Source organism: Bactrocera dorsalis, unplaced genomic scaffold (assembly GCF_023373825.1).
Source record: "Bactrocera dorsalis isolate Fly_Bdor unplaced genomic scaffold, ASM2337382v1 BdCtg217, whole genome shotgun sequence".
Taxonomy (NCBI): Eukaryota; Metazoa; Arthropoda; class Insecta; order Diptera; family Tephritidae; genus Bactrocera; species Bactrocera dorsalis.
In genome coordinates this window covers 10257-37582 of record NW_026038268.1, presented here as the reverse complement: position 1 = coordinate 37582, position 27326 = coordinate 10257, and the positions used below count along the sequence as shown (strand labels likewise).

At 33.2% G+C, this 27326-nt stretch overlaps 5 protein-coding genes across 10 annotated transcripts; 3 read left to right on the top strand and 2 right to left on the bottom strand.

Annotated features, from left to right (window-relative positions):
* The first annotated feature begins 12491 nt into the window (after positions 1-12491).
* Positions 12492-13833, top strand: LOC105230704 (nascent polypeptide-associated complex subunit alpha). 2 transcript variants are annotated; one of them, XM_011211661.4, is made up of 2 exons: positions 12492-12643; positions 12910-13833. In XM_011211661.4, exon 2 carries the CDS (start codon positions 12936-12938, stop codon positions 13590-13592), a length of 657 nt encoding a protein of 218 aa, XP_011209963.1. In that variant the 5' UTR covers positions 12492-12643; positions 12910-12935; the 3' UTR covers positions 13593-13833. The 2 variants fall into 2 exon arrangements, with proteins under 2 accessions (XP_011209963.1, XP_011209965.1); XM_011211663.4 differs by lacking the exon at positions 12492-12643 and adding an exon at positions 12655-12853.
* Positions 13834-15064: 1231 nt separating this feature from the next.
* On the bottom strand, positions 15065-17405 carry LOC105230705 (diacylglycerol kinase epsilon). 2 transcript variants are annotated; one of them, XM_029552214.2, is made up of 8 exons: positions 16999-17373; positions 16620-16923; positions 16243-16544; positions 16073-16186; positions 15808-16014; positions 15582-15747; positions 15363-15514; positions 15065-15308 (listed from the first exon to the last, which is right to left on the bottom strand). In XM_029552214.2, the coding sequence occupies exons 1-8, from the start codon at positions 17164-17166 to the stop codon at positions 15198-15200; spliced, it is 1524 nt and encodes a 507-aa protein (XP_029408074.1). In that variant the 5' UTR covers positions 17167-17373; the 3' UTR covers positions 15065-15197. The 2 variants fall into 2 exon arrangements, with proteins under 2 accessions (XP_029408074.1, XP_011209966.1); XM_011211664.4 differs by having other exon boundaries at positions 16243-16923; positions 16999-17405.
* A 94-nt stretch (positions 17406-17499) lies between these two features.
* On the top strand, positions 17500-20295 carry LOC105230706 (uncharacterized). Its single transcript, XM_011211665.4, has 3 exons — positions 17500-17731; positions 17794-18722; positions 18778-20295. Exons 1-3 carry the CDS (start codon positions 17635-17637, stop codon positions 20188-20190), a joined length of 2439 nt encoding a protein of 812 aa, XP_011209967.2. The 5' UTR covers positions 17500-17634; the 3' UTR covers positions 20191-20295.
* Positions 20296-21146: 851 nt separating this feature from the next.
* Positions 21147-23120, top strand: LOC105230708 (zinc carboxypeptidase). The gene is made up of 2 exons (XM_011211667.4): positions 21147-21951; positions 22034-23120. Exons 1-2 carry the CDS (start codon positions 21550-21552, stop codon positions 23024-23026), a joined length of 1395 nt encoding a protein of 464 aa, XP_011209969.1. The 5' UTR covers positions 21147-21549; the 3' UTR covers positions 23027-23120.
* Positions 23121-23497: 377 nt separating this feature from the next.
* Positions 23498-25914, bottom strand: LOC105230707 (methyltransferase-like protein 25B). 4 transcript variants are annotated; one of them, XM_029552215.2, is made up of 6 exons: positions 25815-25914; positions 25264-25549; positions 24945-25157; positions 24058-24878; positions 23761-23951; positions 23498-23707 (listed from the first exon to the last, which is right to left on the bottom strand). In XM_029552215.2, the coding sequence occupies exons 2-6, from the start codon at positions 25420-25422 to the stop codon at positions 23625-23627; spliced, it is 1467 nt and encodes a 488-aa protein (XP_029408075.1). In that variant the 5' UTR covers positions 25423-25549; positions 25815-25914; the 3' UTR covers positions 23498-23624. The 4 variants fall into 4 exon arrangements, with proteins under 4 accessions (XP_029408075.1, XP_011209968.1, XP_049317989.1 ...); XM_011211666.4 differs by having other exon boundaries at positions 25722-25820; XM_049462032.1 differs by lacking the exon at positions 25264-25549 and having other exon boundaries at positions 25815-25832.
* Between the last annotated feature and the right edge of the window lie 1412 nt (positions 25915-27326).

Genomic DNA, 27326 nt, shown 5'->3' with positions numbered 1-27326 from the left:
GAATTTCGAAAATGTTCTAAAGTTTCTCTTTTACATTTATTTAAGTAAACCCATTTGACAATAAAATTTGGCGTATAATTTTAAAACTTGAAAATACTTTAGCTATGTATTATAGAAATTTGTCTTTGCTAATATTTATAACTCAAGTTCTTTGATTCCTAATTTGTTAATAATGAAAATATGTACGTACTTGTTACATTTTAAGAATGGTTTAAAATTAATTTCTAGCGCAATTGGCGATCATCAGCCTAAGTGCGCCGCCTGCGGTCTGGCGTTTCTACGCCCTCTTTCTCAACTTTTTCAACCAATTAAATTTTTTTAACGAAATGTTAAGAGTTTAATATTTTATTAATTTCCACTAACAATTTCCACAAATTAATTAATGTTATTTTTTCTTTGAGTTTGTTTTAAGACAGAACAATGAAAGTAACACAACACTCTCAATTTAGAAAAAATATATACATACATATATACCTAAGTATATATGTATCTTCTTAAGCTGTCGAATAGTCTAAGGGCTGCATGGCATATTTAAAGCCAAATCATTTTTAGTTGTTAAAACTTAGTATTTTCTTGAAATAAGCTACCAGTGTCAGTCAAATGTACAGATTAGTTCACACTTTTTTCACTTAAGACTAATTATTTTTCTCATATTCAAGTTGCAATTCACACAGCACTGGTTTTTGAAATATAAAATACAATTTTAACATAGTTAGTAACATTACATGCATTTCGTTTGATTAATAAGACTGTTTATATACATACTAATGTAACGTAGTAATTATTGTTTTTATAAATATTTTAATGGATTCTAACTCACAAATTTATTTTGAACTTCTCCTCTGTTGTTATTCAACTAGTATCGCAATACAAGCAAATTTTTTAGCTATTATAAATTTATTTTCAATAAAATTAATTTTATTGCCGTCTTTCGCGTTGCTAATAAAAGAGTCGTTCTTGCCCGATGTTTAACGATTGAATTGCGAGGAAGGAACACCTGTCGAATTGCTTTAACCTTCGCACTACACGACTGCACTGTCCTAAACAGAATGAATAAAGTTGACTGCCAGAGTTTGCTTTTATATATCGGCAAAGTGTAAATCGGTATGTAGACAGCAAAGCAAGTACAACAAAAACAATAACGATAAATGATCCGAAGAAGCGCAGTTCTGGCAGGAAACAACAAGCAACAGTTACAATTACAGCAACATAAAATACCAAAAACAAAACTTATCACTGTAGCAGTCGCCATTGGCGCAGTGTCCAAACGCTAGCATCAAGTTGCGTAGCAGACGAATAATGGTGTGTTGGCAAACGAAGGTGTTCGTAGTGTCACAACACTTTGTGGGCTCTTACTTATACACACATATCAATATGCCGGAATATGCGCAAACTGTTGTGTGTGCTTCAATATACATACATATGTACATGCAAATGTCCTAGCACGTTACACAAAAAAATGGGTTACTGTATGCATATGTACTTACACACATAAGTATGTAACAAATAAGTGAAGACGTCATGATGACATTTTTGGGTGGTTGGTTAATTCCTGATGTGTAGATGGCAGCTTTTTGCGGACTTTATGTTGAAAGTATAGCGAAAAATTTACCCTTTCCCAATATAAATAAATTGCACATTTCTACATACGTTACTTTATTATCGGCAACAAGTTGATAGAAGATCTTTATGGACCGTTGGTATTAGTCCTATAATCGCTTCCTATACGATTCTGATTTCACTTGCGATAAAAAAATATTTTATTGTATTTTCATAACATATGTACAGTGGCGGACAAAAGTCTACATACACCCCCTGTTTTCTTCGATGTGAGAGTACAAAAAGTTTTTAGAAAAATGTATTTATACAGTTTTATTCTAATATTTATTATAATAGCAATTAACTAAAAAAATCCATTATTTAACATAAAACAACAAATTGAAGAAAAACTCAAAAATTGCTTTGACAAAAGTCTACATACAGTTCAAATCTCATACTTTGTACATTGTTATATTAACAGTAAGGTAACGTTAGCTTTTTTCTTTTATTTCAATATGTTTATTGTTTGATATTTATTGAATTTAGTTGTGGTTTAAACACTTTAATAGCTATAATGGCTCCGTGAAATGAAATATCAATTGATGTAAGAAATTTGGTGATAAATGAAAGAAAAGAAAAAAATCATATGGTGAAATTTCTAAAATTGTAAACTTGAGTCGAGCAACAGTACAGACAATTCTAAAAAACTTTAAAAATAATGGTTCCAACGAAAATAAACCGCGCAGTGGACCCCCAAAAAAACAATCTCGTAGATACGTCAGCCTGATTCTCAACGAAGTAGACCAAAATCCAAAAGTAAATGCTCCAAATATAGCCGAACGCGTAGCGAGTACGTCACAAATGAGTATCCAACCAAGAACAATAAAAAAAAACTCTAATTGATAACGGATTCCACAGTAGAACACCACGGAAGAAACCTTTTATTTCTGAAAAAATCGGAAAATTCGTTTAAAGTTCGCCAAAAAACACAAAGAAAAGGAAATGGATTTTTGGAAAAAAGTTTCATTTACAGATGATTCTAAATTCACTCTTTTTGGTAGTGATGAAAGTGCTAAAATTTGATGGAAAACTAACGCCACGCTTGAACCGAAGAAAGTAGCATCAATTGTGAAGCTCGGTGGCGGCAGCGTAATGGTTTGGGGAGTTGTTGCGGCCTCTGGAGTTAGAAATTCGGACTTTATTGAAGGTGAAATGGACGGTTATAAGTATAAGTCTCTGTTGGAACATAATTTGAAGCCTTTGGTGGTTAATTTAGGGCTCGGTTCCGGTTGGATATTTCAACAAGATAACGATCCGATGCATGCGGCGCAAATTGTCAAGGATTGGTTGCTTTATTATACTCCAAGTCAATTAAATACACCACCTCAAAGTCCAAATATGAATATTATTGAACATGTCTGGGAGATTTTGGAGCGTAGAATTAGAAAGAACCAAATTTCTAGCTCTGCTCTACTCTAAGAGCGCATATTGGGACCTTGGAACAGCATTACATTTGCAGCGTTGACAAATTTAGCAGAATCAATGCCACGGCGTCTTCAAGCAGTTATAGATACCAATGGGGACCCAACTAAATACTAAAACGTCTTAATAACTAGCATTTTTTACAGTTTTTCGCACTGAACTAAGATATTTTTGTACTGTATGTAGACTTTTGTCAACACAATATTTGAGTTTTTATTCCATAAATTTGTAGTTTTATATTAATTAATGGATTTTTTAAGTTTGTTGTTATTAGAAAGAAGATTAGAATAAAACTGTATCAACACATTTTTCTAAAAAGTTTTTGTACTCTCACATCGAAGAAAACAGGGGGTGTATGTAGACTTTTGTCCGCCACTGTATGTATGTATGTACATGATAACATTTATCAAAATAAAAATCCGTTCTTTTAATATCTAAATGCTTATTTTTTCATAAACATCAACTTTTAGAAATTAAAAACCAATAAATTAATTTCATTAAAAAGTCAATATACAATTAAATAACAACATCATTACAAAAATATTGACAAGTATGTTCCAAATACATCCAGAAAGACTTGACATTTAGTAGCTTCTAAAAATAGCGTTTTTCCTTTGCCCGATCAATTCAATAAAAATTGTTTTTATTTTCTTTTTTTTACTTAACATATGTTTTCATGTTTTTGGATCTTCTTAATATGTCACGTCGTTCCCGTGAAATAAGTTTTCCTATAGTTCATAAAATGTTCAACCCCTTGAAACGTGTTTGCCTTAGAAAATAAAATATTCAAGATTACCATGATTGTATACTGCAAGAAGACAGTCAGGCTTTATACTCAATGGGAACAAGATATTCATATTGCTAGTTTAGATTAGCCATCGCAGTCACCAGATGTTTGAACTTTAATAAAAGCCCTACTATCAAGAAAACAATCAACAACGTCAAAGATTTTATACGGCTACTTTAATATACCATAGTTGCAATTTGCCATTATTGAATATACATTAGCTTTAACAAAACAATGTATTTTTTATTATTATAACATTTGCCAATAAACGCTATCTACACACGTTATTTCTTGAACGTTCTGTAAATACTGTATCTTATTACTGGACGAGGTCGGTCTTTTTAATAAGTTTAATGTGAATATGTCCTGTTTAACTACATTAGGCTCGATTTTTTACTGATCTCATCTACCAAAATGATTTACCGTCACTTAATGGTAAAATGTAATGCTTTAAAATATATTTCATTAAAATGGCAATATATCAATTATATAACAACAGCATTATGATTCTCGTAATATTAAATTCTGAAGACGTAAGGGGGGTCTAAATTTAGTCCAGACCGATTTGACATAAATACTGTAAATCTTTTTACTGAACGTGGTTGTCCTTCATATTAATTTTAATGTACTTACGTACAATAACTTTAGTTAGTTTAGTTAAACTATGTATTAGCCATTTTCAAATTATCGTCTAATAGTTATAGAACTTTCATGAGGCGTTGATTATTTTATGATTTTGCTTACAAACTTAAGGAGCACATTACTATTGTACTCCATGAAACAAGATGCGGGAATAAAAATTATTTCAATTATAGTATTTATTTTATTGGGTACGTCATTTGACTGTTGCCGTAGGAGATTCTAACTCTTTATCTAATCTTTTCCAATTACTTATAACCAAAATTTTATCCAATATAACGGATTGTTAACGTAGCGTACATATTTATCTACGAGTGTCACATGTTAATTCGTAAAGTACTTTTTTTACACCATGGCTGAAGGGAGTCACTAAAACTCAGTATATTCATACATAAGTGCCCATTAATAAAATACATTAAAAATGAATTTGCTGAACTCTTTTTTCCAAATAAATACTAGTTCTTACCGATTGGCTATTGAACTATTTTTTACATACACAAATACAATATATTCGTACATTTACATATATCACAACTTTTCTGCCGTATTACGTTTTAAATAAGATGAGCGTTAATATATTATTATGAAAAAACTATACATAATTAAAAAGTTGGGGATCTGTCATAAATAATATCACTTTCTTATGTATTATCACTTCAATGAATAGAAAACTTAAAAAAAAGAAACTTTTCAAAATATATTTTTTATACGTATTTATTGAAAATTTAAAAAATATATGTATTACATTTTTACGCAGTGATTTTATGGCAAAGCATAGAAAATGAAAAAAAGTAATATCAATAACATATTACATGTCAACAACAGTTAGTTTACAACAATAAATTAAATACGTTTCACACCAACGCAACTAAAGTTAAATCTACACATGAAAATTAACGAGAGAATGAAACTAATATTATATAATCTGATAAATTGAAGGTATATGGAGACATCTGCAAAAATTTAATATATATGTATATATGTATATCTACTTTCAAATCGTAATATTTTATTTGTCTACTTTAAAATCAAGCGGATTAATTGGTTTTGTATATAAGTACATATATATATCATATTGTAGGATTGACAGACAAAATATTTTCAGTATATGCGCTCTATGGTAAAGAAGAAGTTGAGGACATCAATTATATATAGCTTACTGCAGTTTATCAATATCCGACTTTTAAAAGTTGCTACTGGCAGCAGCCGTTTCAGTTAAGTTCTGGTTAACTGTACCAAGATTTCTTCTTTCGGTAAAGAACCTTTTTAACCAGAACTTAACTGACAGATGACTCCTACTCAGGAATTGAGAAAACGGCCCTAGATGTACTCCATGAGAATGTTACGTTTCAAAAGATTTACGACGTCTAAAAATACCTTAAACTGATTCATATTTAGTTATTTCAAATGTGTTTCATTATTGAGTTAGGATAATATGTAATAACTTTTGAAAAGTTGTAAAAACAGGTTTTATGTTTATTGGAAAAAAGTGAGCACGTTTTGTGGTGAAGCGCCAATTTTATTCTAACAATATTGGAAAGTTTATATTTTCGTAGAAGTACTACTGGTTATCCCGGAATCAGTAATTTAAAACTTCTTCTTATAAGTGGTGCAGTTTATTGTATATTTTAATATTGAATAAAATTGATATGATCACATACATTTAGCTTAACTCGACCATACACATTTAGAAGCATTTACCGATATATTGTATAACTTATAAACTTAAAAGGTCTTGCTATAAACTCTTTTACAAAAGTTACAATGCAGAATGCACAAAAAATAATAATTTAATTTTCGACCTTCTCAAAAACTTTAAGTAAAGTGGTCGTCCTCTCGTTCGGAAATCAATGTCAAGACTATTCAACAGTTGCTCAGCAGCTTCTTCAGTGGCATGCGATCAATGACCATGAAAGTATGCTTCTACAGATGAAAAAAGGTTTACTGTTGAAGAAGTTTTTAATAAGCTATATGATAAAATCGACACAAAAATATTTTTAAATATGTTATAGAAGGCGTGGTAAAGTAGTTAAACAATACTCTCTTCGATGGAGAGCGTTGAATTTTCTAGCAAGATTCTGCTTCAGCGCACAAGGCAAAACCCGTCAGCTGTGACTTTAAAGCAATATTCTTGGCTTCATAGTTGCAGATGATTGGCCGTCTGGAAATCCAGATTTAAAGCCATTTGTCAAATACCCCGCAGAAATTTGAAGGGCCTCACAAAATCTATAATTCGAGCACCGTCGCCAAATACCAATAAAAGAGGCTATTTCGAAAACAATTTAGTAAATGCTCATTAAGTATATGCATTACAAACTTTATTAAAAAATTAAGTATAGTTTCATTCATATAGCGGCATGGACTTGCTAAACAACAATTCCAACTGCTAGATACGCTTCAAATGGGTTAATAAGTATTTGTCTCCGATGACATACGTGATGCGTATACTCTCATGCACGTCCCCTAATTAGTCAAAGCTAATTGTCAACACTACGTTCATTATTTACCCATCCTTCGGTGAACATTACATTCAACAGTGTTTTCTTTTAATTTAAAAGACATCGAGATTGCCACATCCAAAGCATACATCAAAGTTTTGCAAACAATTAAAAAGTAATGAAAAACTTTGCTTTTCTTAATGCTTAATAAAAGAAACACTTAAATGTTAGACCATGGAAAGCATACATACATATTATGTACAAAAATGAATGCAGTTATACCCTGCAGTAGAAAGGAGTGTCAGTCGGCTAAGAGCTATCGAATTCTCCACCATGTATTTTTTTGTTATTTAATTGGTACATGAGCAAATTACTACATGTTAATACCAGTTTTAAAGCAAATATTCATATACACTGAAATTCCTTGTAACCGAACATCCACCAAAATTTTGTCCGTGTCCGCTGATTGGAACGTACTCATGTCCGTTTATAGGAATTGCCTTTGTATGAAAATGGAAGAGGTCCGGCTATGTAGACTGCCCGTAATTTTGGCGTTAAAGCTATGTAGTATTTTGATGCCGTGGCAATTGTAAGAGTTTTTTCCATTTTGTATAATTAAATTTTAATAAATATATCCACCACCGTGGAGGAAACAAATTGGGTTTCGATTTGCCTATTAATAGAAAGTATCGACCTTAAATCTTAATTCGTAAAATATTTTCTGAAAATTACCTTAGAGTTGAAAGTATTTCGAAAATTTGTGCAGACTCGGTCATGCGTTGCTGTAGAAAACAAGTAAATATAATAAAACTATATGCATAAAAACAAAAATGTTATAACGAGCTCAAAAACATATGGCATCCAAATTAAAAATTGTGCAAAAGTTTTAAAATTATTGTTAAAGTTTGCAGGGTAGATTTTAGTCATAAATGAACATAAATGTTAAATTTCTTATATTATTAATTATTAATATTCAAATTTTGTTAATAACAAGTAACATTTAATTTTGTAATTGAGGTAGATAGGGTGATTAAACATTTTAAATATTAATTCAGCACTAACGTGTTAACAGTATTATTTCTGATTTAAACTAGAATCTTTTAGTATATATTGTATAGAATATTTCAAAATATGCAGAAGAATAAGTCATTTTATGCACATGAAAGCTGGAGTACCACAGGTCAGCGTGCTTGGTCCTGTACTTTACCCCGTTTTTACCTCTGACATACCTGAAACTGAAAATTGATTGATTGCTACTTATGCTGATGACACTGGTCTACAAGTATTGTCGTCAAGACAGACTCCAATTAAAGAAACTAATTTGGTACAAGAAGAATTGAACAAGATACAGACTTGGTTTTATTGCTGGAAAAGTAAAGTAAACGTGAATAAATCTTTATTTACATTAAAGCGACGCGATAGTCCTTCATTGCTTTTAAAAGGCAATTCTATACCAAAAAGTGATAGCGTTAAATACCTCGCCATGCACTTGGATAAGCCAAAAATGAACAATCTATGGTATTTTGTATATAAAAGAAAGTTGTCTTAGTTACACTATTTATAACTCAAGAACGGATGAATCGATTTGGCTGAAAATTGGTTGGGAGGTAGCTTAGAACCAGGAGACGGACGTAGAATAATTTTTATCTCTTTACGATAAAAGTCATAAAATTCATAAATACCAAAATAATATTTCAAATCATAAACATGTGGCCAAAATTCAAGAGAGAATCATTTGAAAATTTTATTACTTCAAAATAGAAATAAATTGGCATTTTCGTGTTCAAGGCATTGCGGCCTTTGCTAGATTATGGACTTAGGACGCAAATGCATTCATAACAAACAGAACGCGACATCTAACATAAAAAATAGCGGAATAACTGCTGCGTTGATAAAAAGTCTATTAAAAATTGAGATATAAAGGAATATTTTCGAAGCACTGCACAGAGAAAATATTGGGTATGGTAGAATATAACTGCAACCAAATACGCAGTGCAATGGATCATAATTGCCTCAGTAATCAGTTGATGAATATTATACCACGTGCCCGTATTCCCAAAGGACTGATGCCATAACTTTGCCAGCCGAGTTTTTCGTCTTTCCATGCTTGAGGACCGGTTCATCATGTGCAGCCCACTAGGCTGACTGTCGATTGGACTGCAAATTGAAATGATGGAGCCATGCTTCTATTGTTACATACTGACGCAAAAATTCGGTTTTATTACGATGAAAGACTACTCAAGCGCTCCTCATTATCAGCAATTGGTTATTTTTGTTGGATTATAAACTTGCCCAGAGCTTTCGTCTCTTTAGGACGTTCACTGCCTTCATTGTCCGGTATGCTCATTTCGCCTCTTTCCAACTTTGCAAATCTCTTTTCAACGCTTAATTTCCATATATGAAGATGGTATTATCTATATCATCTATATATCAGCCACAGTAAAGCGTGGACGCCTCCTCTAGTTAAAAATAAAGCTAAAAAACTGTTTTGGCTACTCGGACCGCCGCCACATCTTGAAAATAAATTGCTATTGTATAAAGCCATACTAAAACATATACGAGTATGTATGTATATATGGACATACGGTGTGCAGCTTTGGGGCACTGCTACTAATTCAAATATTGAAATTATACAAAGTTTCAATCTACAACTCTAAGATTAATTACAAGCGCCATTTGGTTCATAGCAAATAAAGCCATTCATTCAGATTTAGTACAGCACACAGGGTTTGTCCGGAAATTAATAGGACTGAGTCGGTTTAAAAGAATATATTGAACCAATCGTTACAATTCTTTAAAAACATTCAAAATAGGTTCCTTCTGCGTCGATGCATCGCAATGCGTCACAATGTCATGAACCATAGATTTTGCTAAATTTAACAAATGGGCAATAAAACAAATACTTAGTTCCACAGTAGCAAACACATTTATGTGTGGTTTTCCTTGGAAACTTACTCAATCCAACCTATGTCTATCATTCGTTAAAACCGTATGGAACTCATAGACAATTATAACTCATTGTCATATAATAAAAAAATATTTTACATATTTTTATGATTTAAACTTTAATATTTCCCAAGTTCGACCGAACTACAGATGGTGTGCAAAATCTTATTAAAATCAGTTCAATAGTTTTGAAGTTCATCGGGAGAAAACAACATAAAACGAAATATATTTGCATATAGAAAGGCATAAGGAGCTTTGCAATATCTACTACACCAAAGAAGTTTTCGCTATATCTTTTCTGCTTTCGATTTTTTCCTAAATCACAAATCGCTGCAGCAAAACAAAAAAATGTTAACTGTTAATACCCTGCACAAATACAAAACATTCCTTTGAACTTTAATCGGTCAGTTCGTATGGCAGCTATAGTACAGTAACTCAATTTTAAAAATATTTTCGGAAATTGCACCATTTCCTCGAATATATTGTCCATACTAAATATGCTAAAGATAACTAGTCTACTCGTAGTGAAAAAGTTTGCAACATAAGCACTTCATTTCGCTTGTTCAGTTTGTATGACATCTATGTATGTATATGCTATAGTGCCTCCAAATCGGTCGTTCCAACAAAAGAGCAGTTTTTTGCTGAGAAAATGGCGGGTGCAAAATTTCAAATTTATATCTCAAAAACTGAGGGAAATAGTTAGTAACTATATATACAGACAGACAGGTGAACATAGCTAAATTACAAACTTAATATACAGAGTATAATAACTTTACACAAGCACAACAATGTTAGGGGTATTGGGTGAATTCTTTAAAAGTTAGTGGACAGTAATGATATTTCACATAATTTTTTCTTAAACAATGTGTTCACCATTATTATAGACAGATCGATTAATTCGTTTACTTTACATTGTTTGAAATCCACGCTGGAGAGAAAACTAGAGTAGACCATAGATTATAGAACAAGGTCAACAACATGTTTAGTTTGTATGATTAAAAACACATTTTTTGGCAAAAACGATACACCGATCATAGCTATCGAAGCAATCGCCCAACTCTTCGGTACAATTTTTGCAGTACGATTTGCTTTTGCTTTAAAACAAGTCTCAGTCGAAAGACGACTGCAACATGTTGCTACAGAATATAATAGTTTTATTCACCCACCGGTTGTATGTATCATTTAAAACTAATCGAAATAGATATGGTCAAGATATATATCCGGGTGACTGTCTGTCTGTCCGTCCGTCCGTGAAAGCTGTAACTTAAGTAAAAATTAAGATATCTTGATGAATCCTGGTATACAGGTTCTTTGTATTACGAGCTCATAGATGAGCATAATCGGACCACTGGCACGCCGACATAAAGTGTCATAACTAACCACCAAATTATGATATAAAACTGTTATTTGGCACAGTGCATCGAAGTAGCAAGGGATATCTGTGGGTAAAAAATTTTGAAAAATGTGCAAATATTATAAGAACTTCTAAGGACAGTGTCAAAATGGATCAAATCGTAAGATAACCCCGCACGCTTCCCATATAACGCTAAATCTACCAAAAGCGCAATAAATCAATAACTAATTACGCCAGGGACAATAAATTTTACCTCCGAGATGATATAAGAGGACTTTATGGTAGCCGATGTGAAAATTAGAGGTGGCACCTTTCACTTTTTGGTGAAATCACATATCTTGGGAGCCGACCGCCCGATTTCTGTGAAAAAGTTGCACTAATAATTCTTTCAAAGTATGCCACCTTATGACCAAAAATTATCCAAATCCAAATAAAACTGTTCAAGCCCCTAGGTACCGTATACCCCAGTATATTATAGTTGACTTTTGGCCGAAAATGTCAGTCAATGTGTGAGATATTGAATTGAAATTCAGACAGAATCCCTTTCTGGTAATAATATTTCAGTATCAAACATATGTAGGTTAAATCGGGTCAATACTTCCCCGAGCCTATATCTAATATAAACATTTTCGAACTTCCGGGTGACCTATGCTGCATATATACATACTCGTATGTATCTTTATGCCTCAAATAAATAAAATTGGGCGAAAATTTGCCCTAGCACCCACATAACTATTACCAGGATTTTCGAACACCTGGTTGACTTTACTCCATATGATTGGTGATTGTATGTGAGGTACCTTAATGAAACCGAGGGAACATTTTTTTAGTATGTGCCATGATAATAGTTAATAGATAAATCGGGTAAGTAATTCCTTAACATATTGTGTAGTTAGTAGATACATGCTTATATATGTACGTAACTGTTTTAAAAGTATTAATAAGTAATTTTTGTGCCTAGTTTAAATAGGTATTTTTGATTAAAATAAAACAAATTTGTTGAATTTAATATAAAGAGGGAATTATTGAATAAGTTATTGTAACATAAAGGTAACCGATAAGCCTACATATGATTGTCTGACAGCAAAACTGCTAACCAAACTGTATATAACACTTAAAGAAATAAATACTTTGATTATGGGTTATGTGTTGATAAAAGCATTTCTTACCTCTAACAGACTGTAAACAGAAAGAAACAATCTGTCATAATTGCAAATTAATAGAACAAGAACATTAAATATCAAGGAGAAATGTGTTACTTTTCGCTTTGCTAACCGGTATCAGTCTTGTAGAGTACATTTCATTCGCAGTCATACCCTAATGTCAGAAAAGTATTCACATGTAGATGACACTCTTGTCGGAAATTTAAAACAGTTTCAACAACTTAAGTGTTGAGTAAACTCTTCACTTTTGCTAAATATTCTGAAAACGGCTTGGAAGGGCGATTTATTTTCTCAGGTAATTAATCGTCAAATATTTCCTGCATCCGATTAATTAGAAAGGAAAGAATTTCAATGTTAGAATGTTGAAGTATTAGATTTTATGTTTTTCTGTTAAATCTCTTAAATATTGGCGAGTGCATCAAATATCAAAATATAACCTCAGCATATTGTGATTTCTAATGCAGTTGAAGTATTAAATTGTTTTTTTTTTTTTCTGGGAAATTTGGTATTATGTTTGAAAATTGTTGTATATTCCAAACTATTTGAAATCTATCTTTACAGATAAAGTTACAATTAATATCGCTGCCATGACTGCCGAAGTTACAGAAATCATTACTGACGCCGCTGCTTCTGCTACTAGTGAAGTAAAGGCTGCAGAAGTACGCATTGAAGATGATGCTAGCGATTGTGGATCTGAGGACAGCATTCCTGAGCTGGAAGATGCTGCTGCAGGTACCACACAGTTGGGCGGTGGTGCCACTGGTCTCCCCGTTGATTTGGTTTCAAAAGCCAAGCAATCGCGTGGAGAAAAAAAAGCACGAAAGATTATGCTTAAACTTGGTTTAAAGCAAATTCAAGGAGTTAATCGCGTAACTATTCGCAAGTCGAAGAATATACTTTTTGTAATCAACAATCCTGATGTATACAAAAATCCACACAGCGATACATATATTGTATTCGGCGAAGCAAAGATTGAAGATTTATCACAACAAGCCCAAGTCGCAGCAGCTGAAAAATTCAAAGCTCCTGAAGCGGCAAGTATTGCTGAGACATTAGGCACAACTTCGTCAGTAGCCCCTATTGCAGAGGAGGATGAAGAAGAAGTAGATGAGACCGGTGTCGATGAGAAAGATATTGAGCTGGTAATCACCCAGGCTAACACTACACGTGCAAAGGCCATACGAGCTCTTAAAAAACACAATAATGATATTGTTAACGCAATTATGGAGTTAACGATGATTTAAGCGCGCGTGTATTTGAAACGACTGCGTTACAATCGAGTTAAAACAAGAGTACCCGCCTTAAGACATTTGAAATTTTACCATACCACAAAAAAGCGTCTACGACCAGACCAAATAAATAAAATGAACGAAATATGTTTCGTTCTACCCGTTAGACTAATAACAGTTTGAGTTTTGTATTCATTTGTATCGCAGTAATGTGAAATCATAATAAATTGAATGCAATATAAATATTCAAATCTTATCGGAGGTCTTTGATATATATCATGTTTTTATTATATTCTAGATTTAAAGCGTGTAATTCCACCATCTTATAGTGCATGTGACAGCTCAATTTTTTAAGGAGCTAAACTATACATTTTTGAAGTTTTTGTTTTATAAGTAATTACACTAGTTTAGTCATTTTGCGACGTTGGTCCGTTTCGGTTACGTAGACCTGACTGTCTTGGAGGAAAAGAACGTCGACTGTGATGTTAGAGGCTGCTTGCTAACTTTTGGTTCAAAAACCGAAAATGATAGTAAACATTTTGAGGATTTTTTGTGTTGCAATCAAGGGGTGAAGGGGTTATACCACCATCATTTACTAAAATGACAAAGGTGAAAAAATTTCAACGCCCCTATACTACCCGACGATAGTCGGGTCTACGTAACTGGAACGGACCCGGATTTTTATCCGGCCAAGGACTGTCAACTCGGCACAATTCTGCCGCTACAACAACAACAACTAAAATGACAAAAATGAAAAATTTTCAACTCAAAAATGATGTAGTTTGGGAAAATCAATAACAATGTAATAAAGTATCTTCTGATACCGTTCCAATAGTTATCGAAACTTAAAGCTATTTGAAATTATTTGATTCTCATCAAAGAATTTGCTAAAACGTATAATTCAATTCGTAACAAAATAGAATTTTCATGGATATGTGGATTTATATGTATTTTACTGAGTCCGATTTTATAACCCGATTAAGTTTGGCACGAAGTTAGCAACAAACGGAAGGAAACGTCGGACACCCAATAAAGTAGATATAAAAATGATGGGTGCAAAGAGCTGAGGGATTAAGCAATGTCCGTTTGTTTATACATATATTCGCGCACTAGTCCGTCAGATCATATCTGAAATTTCAAGCACATCCTTTTCTACCCCATAAAGCTACTCATGTTGCAACCTCCGAAGAAATAGTTCTGATCGAACTACTATAGCACATATGGAGCTACCAATGAAGCTGCTGAGAAAAATCAAAATAAAGATATTTTTCGATATGAAATAATTTTAATTCGGCTTAAAGATTGATTATGAAATGGTGTTGGCCGGTTACGTTGTCAAATTTATTTACACATACTAAGTATAATTGATATAAAAAATGCACTTATTCATTATTATAGCTTCGGTGGATAGTATTTTATTAAAAAGGATCCGAATCTTCACTCATCTATCAATTTCAAAATATGTACTGTAAATTAGAAGCATTCGATTTCAACTGTTGTTATTAGTTAGTTTTGTTATTAAAGCATGTACAGAATAAATAAAAATGTACATATACATACATAAATACACAAGTAATTAGACTTTATGTACATTTTAATATTGAAACATATACACTAGCTCTAAAGCTTCAACATGCGAACCTGACTGCGACATTGTAAACGTATATCAGCAGGAGTCTGCATCCATGGTTCACCATCCGATTGCATGGGGCAGGTAGATTTTATAACAATCTGAAGAGTTAATTCTAAATTATTTCATGTACTCCGATTAAATAGTAATCCTACCCGTATTTGCTTCGCTTGACCAATGCGCACTGGTTTACTTATGCCACACTGCAATTGTGCCATATGAAAGGACGAAACAAGGCCAAAAACCTCTAACATGCCATCCGAAATTGAATTTTCCATCTTATATTTGGCATCTGAATTGCTAAGTTCTGATTAACAGTTGATATTAAAAACTAAATAAAAACATTTACGCCAATTATATGTTTTTAAACCCACCGCATAATTTACAACCAGCTCCCCATGAATCAATATTAAGGAATATAATTGATTGCAATTCTGGCAACTCGACAATATGACCATCCAGGTAAAGATCTAGTTTTTGTTCAATCCTTTCGCAATCCCGTTGAACAATTTGTTGTGTGCCGAATCCAAAATATATTAACTAACAAAAATAGTAGAAAATCTATTTTTTTCTTGGTTATAGCCAGTGTGTTTTGATTACCTTATTAAAAATTCGACTACTTAACAAGTAAAATCGAGATTCTCGAGTTTTGTGAAAATTATAAGTGACCAATGCATCTACTCCAATACTATAATAATTATAGACATGAATCGTTTTAATAGGATGTCTCTGGATTGGTAAACGATAATACAGTTTTTCTATTTGCAAATCGAAGCGATCCAAATTTACTGAGCGAGCATTTTTTATCTAAATATTAAAGAAATCAGTAACTTGAAATATTAAAAAATTAAGCTAAAATACTTACGTTTCTGAGTATTGTAATAGGGTCTAAAGTACTAGGCGGTTGCGAACCCCAACCCATTACCCGTGAAAGGTCATTTCCTGTCCCCAACGGCATAATTGCAACTGAGGGCACCGGCTGCAATTTCTTAATTATAATAAAATTTATATTAGGTATGACTTTATATATATTACCTTTATATTTAGCGCGAATATAGTATTTAACACCCATCCTACCGTCCCATCACCACCTGCAACTAAGATTCTACAGGGACGCGGACTGGCTTTTGCAGCCCATTGCATGGCATCTTGTGGTCCCCGACCACCCAACTCCATTACTTGAAGTGGATGCAAATAACCGCGAAGCAATGCTACCACATGTGACCCGGTACTGCTCCCAGATTTTGTATTGGCAATAACAATTAAAGGTTCCCAACCTTCAATGTTAGGTGGTTTAATACCAGCCAAATGCAATCGCACACTTTCACGAGTTCGTGCTGCAATAATACAATACGGAGGAAATATCATGTCCTTAAATTCCCCCAAATCGCATTCAGTTTTTGTATCAATACTTTTGTAGCAGTTATTATGGTAGCAGCGTTGGCACCAAGCGCACCGCCAGCCAAAGAGGCCCGCTGTTGCATGGTAATCGATTTCGACGTCACATAATGAACAAACAACCCCAACTGGCAAGTTACCACGAATCCATAAATGACGCATAACCTTTTCATGACGGAGCCATTTATCTTTACATTTAAAATTAATATCAATTTTTTTAGAACAGGCATGGGATGAATGGGTACAAATACCACAGCAGTCGCAAAAGAGACCTTCTGAATGAGTTAATAGAATTTCACAAGCGTTGCAATAACATGCCTATGTAATAAAATATTAATGTGTAATAAAATGTTAATATAAAATATATATATATAAATTAATATGAGTTCCAACCTTGTCTAGTATTTTGATAGACTTCCAGCTATGTTTAGTTTTTCCAGGTATACATATAACATCCTCCAGCAATAAATTGCGGCAAAAAGCGAATAACGCGCATAATGCTAACAGAGATCCAATTAATGCCTCGGAGCTCAGTTCAAAGCTGGCGAGTTCTATATTCATTATGTTATTCTTATCAGTTACAGCCTGTATTCAATCTATACATTAGCTGAAAATTATTTATATTATTTGCTCCGCATTGCAATGTATCCAAAAAATATTGGCCATTAAAATAAAGTTAATTTCTCTTATTCATTTCGATGAATTTTTTAATATATATGCACTGCAGTATTATTAAACCTTGATATTCAGCAAATCAAATAAAAATCGATAATTGAATATAATATTTATTAATAAAAATGAAAACAAAACACCTCTTCTTCTTTTTTTGGGCATGTGTTCACGGTTGATATTACAGCTGATTCTCCTAAATGTCAAAATAATCCTCATACCGCTTTTGAAATTCTCAAGTAAAGTGTCAAAAGGTCTCTCAACATACAAATTCTTGATTCCACGTGTTGTTCCTTACTACGATTAGAGAATTCACATTGGGCTGCTAGAAACAAATAAATTTTCATTAATAATAATACAATGGGACGGAAAGCAGAATTTAGTGAAAAGCCAAAAAAAGGGCCTGGTCGAAAGTCCCGCAAGCAAAAGCCGCCAACTTTCCCGAAAAAATCTTTTGGTAAAAGGAGTTATATCAATCCAAAATATATAAAGCTTTGAATATACAATTTCATCTTACAGCGCCTTCAAATGACATGGATGATAAAAAATTATCCCATCGCCAAAGGCAACGACTGGTTAAGCGTGATCAGAAAAAAGAAATCCAAAAGGTAAAGAAACAGAAGCTTAATAAACAACAAAGGAAAATAAGCGAGGGTGCCGATGTAATCGACGAAGCAGAATTACAAAATAAATATATCACTGATAAGCCACAAGTTTTGGCAGGGATCCAGCAGCATTTCAAATTTAAAAAACAAAAGATTGTGGGATTTACTGACGATAATAAAGACTGGCTGAAACCGAAGCAGTTAAAAAAGCTAAAGAAATTACAGTCTAGTGATGACCAAGACCAAGAAATGTATGAAGCTGAGAAAAGTGAAGAAGACTTACTAGAAGGACTAACAGAAAGTGAAGAAGAAGAAAATGGCGAAGACGATACTTGCAAAGAAACTCTTAAAATGGAAAAGCTAGATGACATATCAGATTATGACGATGAAAATGCCAATTCAGATGACGACTTTGAGTTATCTGGTGAAGAGGATACTGATTCTACCAATAACAAATCCAAAGACGATGAAGTTGACGATAGTCTATTACCGATTGAACGGGAAAATAAGAAATTAAAGAAACGCGAAGCTATGGAAGCTGAAATGGCTACCAAGGAAATGCAAATGTCGATTGATCGTCAAGAAGTTTTCAAATTTCCAGAGGAAGATGAAGATACCCAAAAGGAAATTACACTTCAGGAAATACAACAACGTATTAAGGATATTACGCTTGTTTTATCTGATTTCAAAAGATACCGCCAAGAAGATCGGTCTCGGCAAGAATATTTAGATCTGTTACGACACGATCTCTGCATCTACTACAGCTATAATGATTTTCTAATGGGTAAATTAATGGACATGTTCCCATTAACGGAACTTATGGAATATTTAGAAACCTCTGAAGTGAGTTATTATACTTTTTACTATGTGGTTTTATTTCTAAAAAAATTTTAATTAGGTACCCCGCCCATTAACCATTCGTACGAATTCATTAAAAACACGTCGAAGAGATTTGGCTGCAGCATTAATTAACCGCGGCGTCAACTTAGATCCCTTGGGCAAATGGACTAAAGTCGGTTTAGTTGTTTATAATTCACAAGTTCCACTTGGTGCTACTCCCGAATACTTGGCTGGCCATTATATGATTCAGGGAGCGTCCTCAATGCTACCAGTCATGGCTTTAGCACCTCAAGAGAATGAACGTATTTTAGATATGTGTTCTGCACCAGGCGGCAAAGGGTCGCACATTGCTGCGATTATGAAAAACACAGGCGTTCTTTTTGCGAATGATGCAAATCGGGAGCGCATAAAAGCAGTAGTAGCAAATTTTCATCGCCTTGGCGTTATTAACGCTATTGTCAGCTGTGAAGATGGTTGTAAATTTCGTAATTTAATATCTGGATTTGATCGTATTCTCTTAGATGCCCCATGCACAGGCACAGGTGTTGTGGCTAAAGATCCAAGTGTCAAATCGACAAAGAATGAGGTAGATGTACAGCGTTGTTATAATCTTCAACGCAAGTTGTTGTTAACTGCCATCGATTGTGTAGATGCCAAATCTAAAACGGGTGGATACATTGTGTATTCAACATGTTCGGTATTGCCTGAAGAGAATGAATGGGTTATAGACTATGCCCTCCGAAAGCGAAATGTTAAGCTTGTTCCAACTGGTTTAGATTTTGGCGTTGAAGGCTTTACAAAGTATCGCCAATACCGCTTTCATCCCAGTTTAAATTTAACTCGCCGGTATTATCCCCACATACATAATATGGATGGTTTTTACGTAGCAAAACTGAAAAAATTCTCAAACACCATTCCGATGACTAAGGAACAGCAAGAAGCGGATGAAAAAGTTTTGGACGACGCGATAGCGAATGCTACAACAATGGTGAATGATAATTCCAACAGTAATGAAGAACTGGAATATAAAGAGAAGCGGCCACGGAAACTACTCGGAAAACAAGCAGGAAAGCCTAACCTTTCGGAAGTGGAATTAGACATAAAGAAGAAAAAAATGGAACAGAATAGAAATAAATACATTGCTAATGTTTTTGAAAAACCATTAAAAGTTAACAAAAATGAAAAGGAAGTGAAACCAGTAAATCAAACAACAATTATTAAAAAACAAAACAACAAAAACGAATTACATATGGTTGAATTAAATGGTAGTAAAAGCAATGGAACACAAATCGAATTTGAAGCCAAAAATATAGAACGAAATAACATTAATACAAAAAAACAGAAGAGAGATCTTCCTTCTTTACTGGAGGGAAAGCCAATTAAACGACAACATAAATTAAAGCAGAAATCAAAACCAATTGGTTTACTGAAAAATTATAAATCTAAAACACACAAAACTAAAAAAAACTAGTTCAAATATGATTTCTAAAACCCGCAAAAGCAAATACGTGTACTTTATACTGAAATATATGTAACTTAATACATACAATATTTTTACAAATTTAATAATGCTAAAGGTTTGAATACACTTTTTTTCTTTATTGGCGTAGACACCGCTTATGCAGTTATAACCGAGTTTAAATACACTATAGTGTATACCTATAGGCATTAAAAAGTTGAATTCATAAAATGACAAGTTGTTTGTAATAAGAAATTCTTTTAGTTGTTTTAATTCCTCCACTTCACTTTTGTTATGAAAAAAAAAAAAAATGGAATGTGAATTTGTAAATGATTTGTTTTTTTTTTAATATGCAAAAATATTTCATATGTATCTAAATTGGTGCTACTTCGATAGTCTCATACATTTTAATGGTTAATTTCATTCACATTAAGTTATCTTGCTCTTGCCATAACGTGGTAATTTAGTTGAAAAGACTTTGTATCCGATTTTGATAGTTGCAGTTGGGGTTCTAGTTCAGATACACTAAACAGCTAATAAAAAACTGAACGAAATGTTTTCAAATCAATATTATTCATTAATCTAACGAATAGTAAAGAACATTGTTAATGATATAGTCGACAATTTTAAAAAAGTTTTCTTGATTAAAAATTCGTATCTTCACAATACGAATGTCTGTAGGGGCAGCACTTTTATTTTCAATTGCGTCCATCTCTGGAGGGCGCGTGTTTTTTCAATAAGGAAAAGATGCACCCAAAAAGTTTAAAAATTTTAATTACAAATAAATCGTATACGTTTGGCGCAAGGTTGGTCATTGAATTTTTTTTTTTTTTTCGTACTTCTAAAGTTGCATTCCCAGAACGGCTATCAATACATGAATTTTCTGACTGTCCTCTATAGACTGACAATCGTATGTACCATTGTATAAAACTACATACTTATGTAGATTTGTATGTTCAGCTGAGCATAATAAAATTGATGAGATTAATTGCAATTATTTTCACTGCAGTGATAATATTTAACTTTTAATCGTAATACAACCCACATATTTTTACTAAATTATCATTTTTTAATCTATTTTCTTCTGTGAGAAACATTTGAATTTCGCTGTAAGATTTTTCATAAAATAATAAAGTAAATTAATGATAAGATGAATACGGTGTGAATTTTGTGACAGATTTTCCAAAAAATCACAGAACTGCTTACTGCGACATGTCATTTCTTTGTGTGCTGTCAAACTTAGCACAAATTAAACAACTGATAAAGTAAATGAATACATATAAATGCAGATATATGTACATATACAAAGCTTAAGTAAATAAAGAAATTGTGACATATATTTATATATATTTATTATATTTGCGTTAAGAAATGATATATAAGCATTGTTCATCGCAGCATTTGGGCGTTAATGCCTTTCTACTGATCATTACGTTACCAGCAATGCTAGCAAAAGATAGTGTCAACGCTGAAAAAAACAGCGAAAAATATGTTAGAAAAGCAATAGAATATTCGGAACATTGTATAATGGATAATCTTTCACTTGTTCCTGAGGATATTGCTCGGTACGATCACTATCGGGTTTACAGTGTTGAATTGGATACAGATAAGCATGTGGATCTCTTTCAAAAGTTAGAACAACAAAGCGACAGCTTGACTTTTATGGGGCACGCAAGGGAAGTAGGACAAAAGTTGACGGTTTTGGTGGCTGCACATAAAGTGGCCGATTTTGCAAATTTATTGCAAACTTTTAATGTGAAGCATCGCATATTGGTATGCATATATAAGAAAATAATGCACATGCACACATATACATATATTTGAAAATTTACGAATTTGTTTTTTTTTTCTTCAGACATTCAATTTCCAGGAGAAAATAGATCGCAACATGAAAGAAGTTTTGCCAGCAGACACACCTGGTTCTGCACTCGATTGGAAACATTTTTTTCATTTGCAAACTATTTATGCGTGGTTGGAATATATGGTGGAACAATATCCCACAGATCTTACAATAATAGATATGGGCAATAGTACAGAGGGTGTTCCTATTAAGGGTTTAAAGTTGTCACGGAATAAGTCTAACAAAGCTATTTTTATAGAGAGTGGTATCCATGCTCGCGAATGGATTGCTCCTGCGGCAGCTACATATCTTTTAAATGAGCTGCTTACTACTAAGGATGAGGCTGTTCGAAAGTTGGCAAACAATTATAACTGGATTGTATTCCCTTGCGTTAACCCAGATGGATATAAATATACGTTTGAACATGACCGAATGTGGCGAAAAAATCGTCAATTATTTGGCATATGCCGTGGTGTTGATTTGAATCGCAATTATCCAGATCATTGGAATACCACCGGAGCTAGTGGTGATCCATGCCGCTATGATTATTCCGGTCCCAATGCAGCAAGTGAAGCTGAAACTAAACGTTTGATGGACTTTCTTACGGCGCATGCGGAAAAGGAGCAAATCAGAACTTATATAGCCTTACATTCTTATTCACAAATGATAATGTTCCCATATGGTTATACCAAGGAGCATATAGCGAACTATGATGATTTACAAGAATTTGGACGTAATGCTGCCGGTCGTATCCGTGAACTTACCGGTCGTAATTATACAAGCGGAAGTTTGATTGAAACAATTTATCCATCTAGTGGAGGCAGTATGGATTGGGCATACAGCAAAATAAAAATACCTATTGCCTACACTTTCGAATTGCGGGGGCCCCCAGATAGCTCGGATATGTTTATATTACCTGCAAATGAGATTGAGCCCACGTCTCAAGAGGCATTTGCTGCTATTAGAACAATAGTGGAAGGAGCTACCAAGAAGGGATACTATAAATAATGATGCGATTTATCTGTGCATTTATGTACATATATATATAAAATTTTCAACCATTACATAAATAACACTAAAAAATATAGTTCATATAAACTTACTTATGTTGGTATGTTTATTTGTTAATTATAATTATACGCTTATCTAACATTCATTATCACAGCTAAACAAACTGGAATTGTGATTAAAAGAAATGCTTGATTGTCATGGTCCACACTGCGGGAAGAAACTTTTAAGGTTCTCTTCAAACATTTTTATAAGGTGATAGCTACATAGAAATATAAACAAGCTGAAAAAATGCATTCTTGGCTTATTCTAAATATTGTTAATTTGCCATATCTACTCTTTAAATTTGTTCTTCCCTGAGTAAAGTATACACGTCGGAAAATTTATAAAGTACGTTTATAAATGATCACTATGACGAGTTAAGTCTTAAGCTGACCGATCAAAATTAAGTAAATAAATATAATTTAAATATAAATTGACAGAATTTAATTTATCATTTATTACATGTATAAGGTTTAAGCTTTCTCCGTTTTCCAGCATGGCAATAACTTACTGTAGCGGAACTTGTTTGGAAAATATTAAATAACATCTAATAATATTATTTGAGTTTGAAGGAACAAGTTATGTGATTCCGCGGGGATATGCGAGGATCAAAAGCTGCGTTAATCTTTACTTGACACTCTGAAAGAGAGTTAATTATCTTTATATTCATTTTATTGTATTCTTATAATCACCATTTTCTTGAAGATATAAAGCCCGATCATATAGTATTATACTCTCTATTAGCGGTGCAAACATAAGTCTGAGAGTGTAAAAAATAACAATTCGTCGCCAATGAAGTAAATCGTTTTTAGTTGTTGAAGTTTGCAAATCAGAACGCGGCAAATTGGACGCCTCAACTCCTTGAGTCGCTTTGTAGAAATAACTGTAAACGATATTGAATTTTGGTTAGAAATATGTATGCACAAAAAACTACGTATGTTATACACAAACATGCATATATAAATATATTAATATTAATTTATACATACTCTTCGAAGTCCATACCAGGAACATGCTTCACACTTCGTAGCCCACAATGTTTTAAATTGGGCCATTGGTTAATAATAATTCGCTCTGCGGCCGCTCGAAAAGAATGCACTTTTAAATATTCATAATCACCTGAAGCCAGACGATCGCAATATATTTCCATAGCATGACAAGATATCTCAAGAGCTTCATAACTCAAAAATGAGAATTCCCGTTGTTTTAATAAGTATTGGCTAAGAGGGTATCCTTGTAGTTTAATATTAGATTGTGTTTCAGCCGTAGTTAATTTCATATAACAACAACTAGCAAAATTAAGAAAACGAGCCTGAGGAATATTTGTGAACATACGCATTAATATAACTGCTAAATCACCACAGGGATGTAAACCAATTATCCCAAACTTAAAATTTGTATTTGGCTTATGTTGTGATTCTGCAATTATATGAAGAAACTGATGTGGTTGCATGTCTGGCGTTATGCATAATGTTACATGTTTTGGTCGTTTAAAACACGGTAGATTCGCTGGTGGTAAATGTTTTTGAAGAACACTTTCCAATTTTGTGTCAATACAGCGTGCTTGTACATTAAGTTCTGAACGCATTTCTATGCATGAAACTTGTACGCCGTAGCCATAACCAAGTACTCGAGCGAGATGGCCTAAGCCAGCACCGAAATCCACAACAAAATCAACTGGCGATATTTGACAGCTGTATTCACAAATGGATGCCATTAACTGTATTTCATGGCGTTTCTTAGGTTTAACGCATTTATTAAATGCATGCCCAAGCTTTCTGTCGCTAAGAACAGGCCTCTGCGATACACTCTATTTTTTTTTTTAATCATTACTAAGTGGTAAATTAAGTCTTGGGGAAAGTTAGGTTATATTTACCAATTCGATTGAATTTGTAGATTGATTTCTTGGTATACTCAATTGTAATAATAAGTGACGTAAAGCTAATAATGACAATGGCCAAACAGCATGCTTCTGCATACTTAACTTGTTATAATTTAAAAGAGTAGTTAACTCTTCAGGATGCAACTGTTCCAAATGTAGCCGCCAACTTTCCGGCAACTTATTCCAATGATGATCAATGTAAAAATCCTGTAAATTAAAGAGCTTGAAAATATAACTAAAACTCCTTTGCTGAAGATGACAGAAAAAGATTTAATAGGTGTGCAATCATATTTTGATTTTAGAGTGTACATACCAATATATATGAATTTACAAGCCAATCATAAAGTCGTAGTATTTGCAAACAACTGCACAATTTAGAGCGCAGACTAACTAAGGATGTGCTTTCCATTAGGATGGATGTACCCAGAAATGATATTGTATTACCTATCGATGAACTCACGTGTATTTTCATACACACGAATAATATGCCAGCAAAAGCAAATTATTTACATATATTCAGTTGGTGAGGGCAAACATATTATTTTTTATACATATGTATATATTTACACCAATAAGCTTTTACTTATTGTAGAAAACATCTGTTTGAATAATAAAAGAAAAAAAATTTGTACTAGTAAAAACAACAAAATTAAAAATGTATGAGCACATAATTCTGGTATAACTAATAAACGTTTGTTTATTGAGAGAACATTTGTATTTTCATTTAATTGGCAAATATATTGTCAATAGTTAAAAGATCCAAATATTTACACGCAACATTATTCTTTTATTTCATTACAATTTTTTTCACCAATCTAAAAAAACTAATAATTAAATGTTATTTAACGAATTAGCAAATGTTACCCTTTTGTTGAAAATTTACATATTTTTCTCTGCTTCTCGTCATAGAGCGCGACAGACTGCAAGCGACATCTGTCAAATATTAAATTACACATGTTCTTAAGGACACAGTTACTGAGCAGCTGCACAACTACATAACTGCGTCCACAAGATGTATTTTAATATTTGACAGATGTCGCTTGCAGTCTGTCGCGCTCCCCGTGTTCCGGGCGTAATGGAAAAAAACAGTAGGAGGGTGATTCTCAGAACCACAGTAGGCAATGCAATTTGTACCACCACACATTCCACTACCAGTTCAGAGATTCATTTGAATTATCTAAAATATTTCGAAACAAAATCTTTTTTAATCTATTTTATTCTACATATATATGTATTTATGTGTTTCTGCGGATATAAAAACAGTGCCACGATTTTTTAAAATAAGTTTCTTATATGCAAAACTCCTTCATATAATCTTATTTACAACTATATATTCAGTTCCTAGCTTTTTATGAATACAAATTTAAGTTGATTCAAAGATAAGAGAAAACAAACCTATTAAAGACAATGGCAACCAACCATTTTGAAACTACTTTGTCATCAAACATATGATTTCAAACTGTCGTTACCTTGTATTCTATGAATTCAAATATTCATTCTTGCGTCTATACAGAGCAAAGCATATGAAATATATGTTGTTATATTAATATGCAAATTCCCTCGCCGTGAGGTGAATTTTCATATAAGAGTGACGAACTGGCTATACTTCTCAACCGTTTTCTAGCACACTTGGCATAAAAGCTGCTCACATTAAACATTTTCAAAGCATCTACAGGTATCTGAAATAGGTTGTAGATAGGCTCTTAGAGTAGATAGAATAGGCAGACGGGGGAAAATATCAATAAATTCAGTGTAAACCTAAATAGCGAATGACGAAAAAAATAGTGAACATGTGGTAATGAATAGTAGGGAAGTGACAGTAAACAAATTTGGTCGGGTGGGTTAAGGGGCCAAATATATAAGACTATATACACGCATTTAAATACTCGCGACTTGCAAGCGAAGGCACACAGACATACTGCGCGCCAAACCGCACATGGTGAAAACGGCACTTACCTTTGTTTTTGTGATAACTCAGCACCTGTTCAATCCTTATCAATGATTTATACCTCTAATTAATCTACAGACGTGCCGCTACATGAATCACATAGTTTCCGTTATTATTTGTTTCCGGTTTTTTTGCAAATGGCCGCCAAAAGTACATATAAATTTACCTATATTTTCGCAACCTCTTTTTCGCTTATCGCCAAGTCCCCGGTGGGGGCTCAGGGTCGAATCATATATTTCCGGAAACTGCTTGAAATTACCTATCCGGTGCAATTTATTTGATCCACCTAGGTCAAATACTTTAGCCGCTAGAGCGTTTTCAAGGTTACGAAAAACAGTGTGATTTCTTATCAATTTGTTACAAAATTTTGTGAACGCTTCATAATAGCCCCTGGTGGGGCTAGAGGGGAGCTTGAGGGCTTTTCTGAA

Bases quoted from the DNA above. Each gene is read 5' to 3' on its own strand.
- LOC105230704 (XM_011211661.4), top strand. From the start codon at position 12,936: ATGACTGCCGAAGTTACAGAAATCATTACTGACGCCGCTGCTTCTGCT.
- LOC105230705 (XM_011211664.4), bottom strand. From the start codon at position 17,166: ATGAATATAGAACTCGCCAGCTTTGAACTGAGCTCCGAGGCATTAATT. The intron at 16,187-16,242 runs GTAATATATATA...AAGAAATTGCAG, and splicing joins TATTCGCGCTAAATATAAAG to CCGGTGCCCTCAGTTGCAAT. The intron at 15,515-15,581 runs GTGGGTTTAAAA...ACTGTTAATCAG, and splicing joins AGCTGGTTGTAAATTATGCG to AACTTAGCAATTCAGATGCC.
- LOC105230706 (XM_011211665.4), top strand. From the start codon at position 17,635: ATGGGACGGAAAGCAGAATTTAGTGAAAAGCCAAAAAAAGGGCCTGGT. The intron at 17,732-17,793 runs GTAAAAGGAGTT...TTCATCTTACAG, and splicing joins TTTCCCGAAAAAATCTTTTG to CGCCTTCAAATGACATGGAT. The intron at 18,723-18,777 runs GTGAGTTATTAT...AATTTTAATTAG, and splicing joins AATATTTAGAAACCTCTGAA to GTACCCCGCCCATTAACCAT.
- LOC105230708 (XM_011211667.4), top strand. From the start codon at position 21,550: ATGATATATAAGCATTGTTCATCGCAGCATTTGGGCGTTAATGCCTTT. The intron at 21,952-22,033 runs GTATGCATATAT...TTTTTTCTTCAG, and splicing joins ATGTGAAGCATCGCATATTG to ACATTCAATTTCCAGGAGAA.
- LOC105230707 (XM_029552215.2), bottom strand. From the start codon at position 25,422: ATGAAAATACACGTGAGTTCATCGATAGGTAATACAATATCATTTCTG. The intron at 25,158-25,263 runs GTATGTACACTC...TTTAATTTACAG, and splicing joins TTGTAAATTCATATATATTG to GATTTTTACATTGATCATCA. The intron at 24,879-24,944 runs GTAAATATAACC...AAAAAAAAATAG, and splicing joins CTACAAATTCAATCGAATTG to AGTGTATCGCAGAGGCCTGT.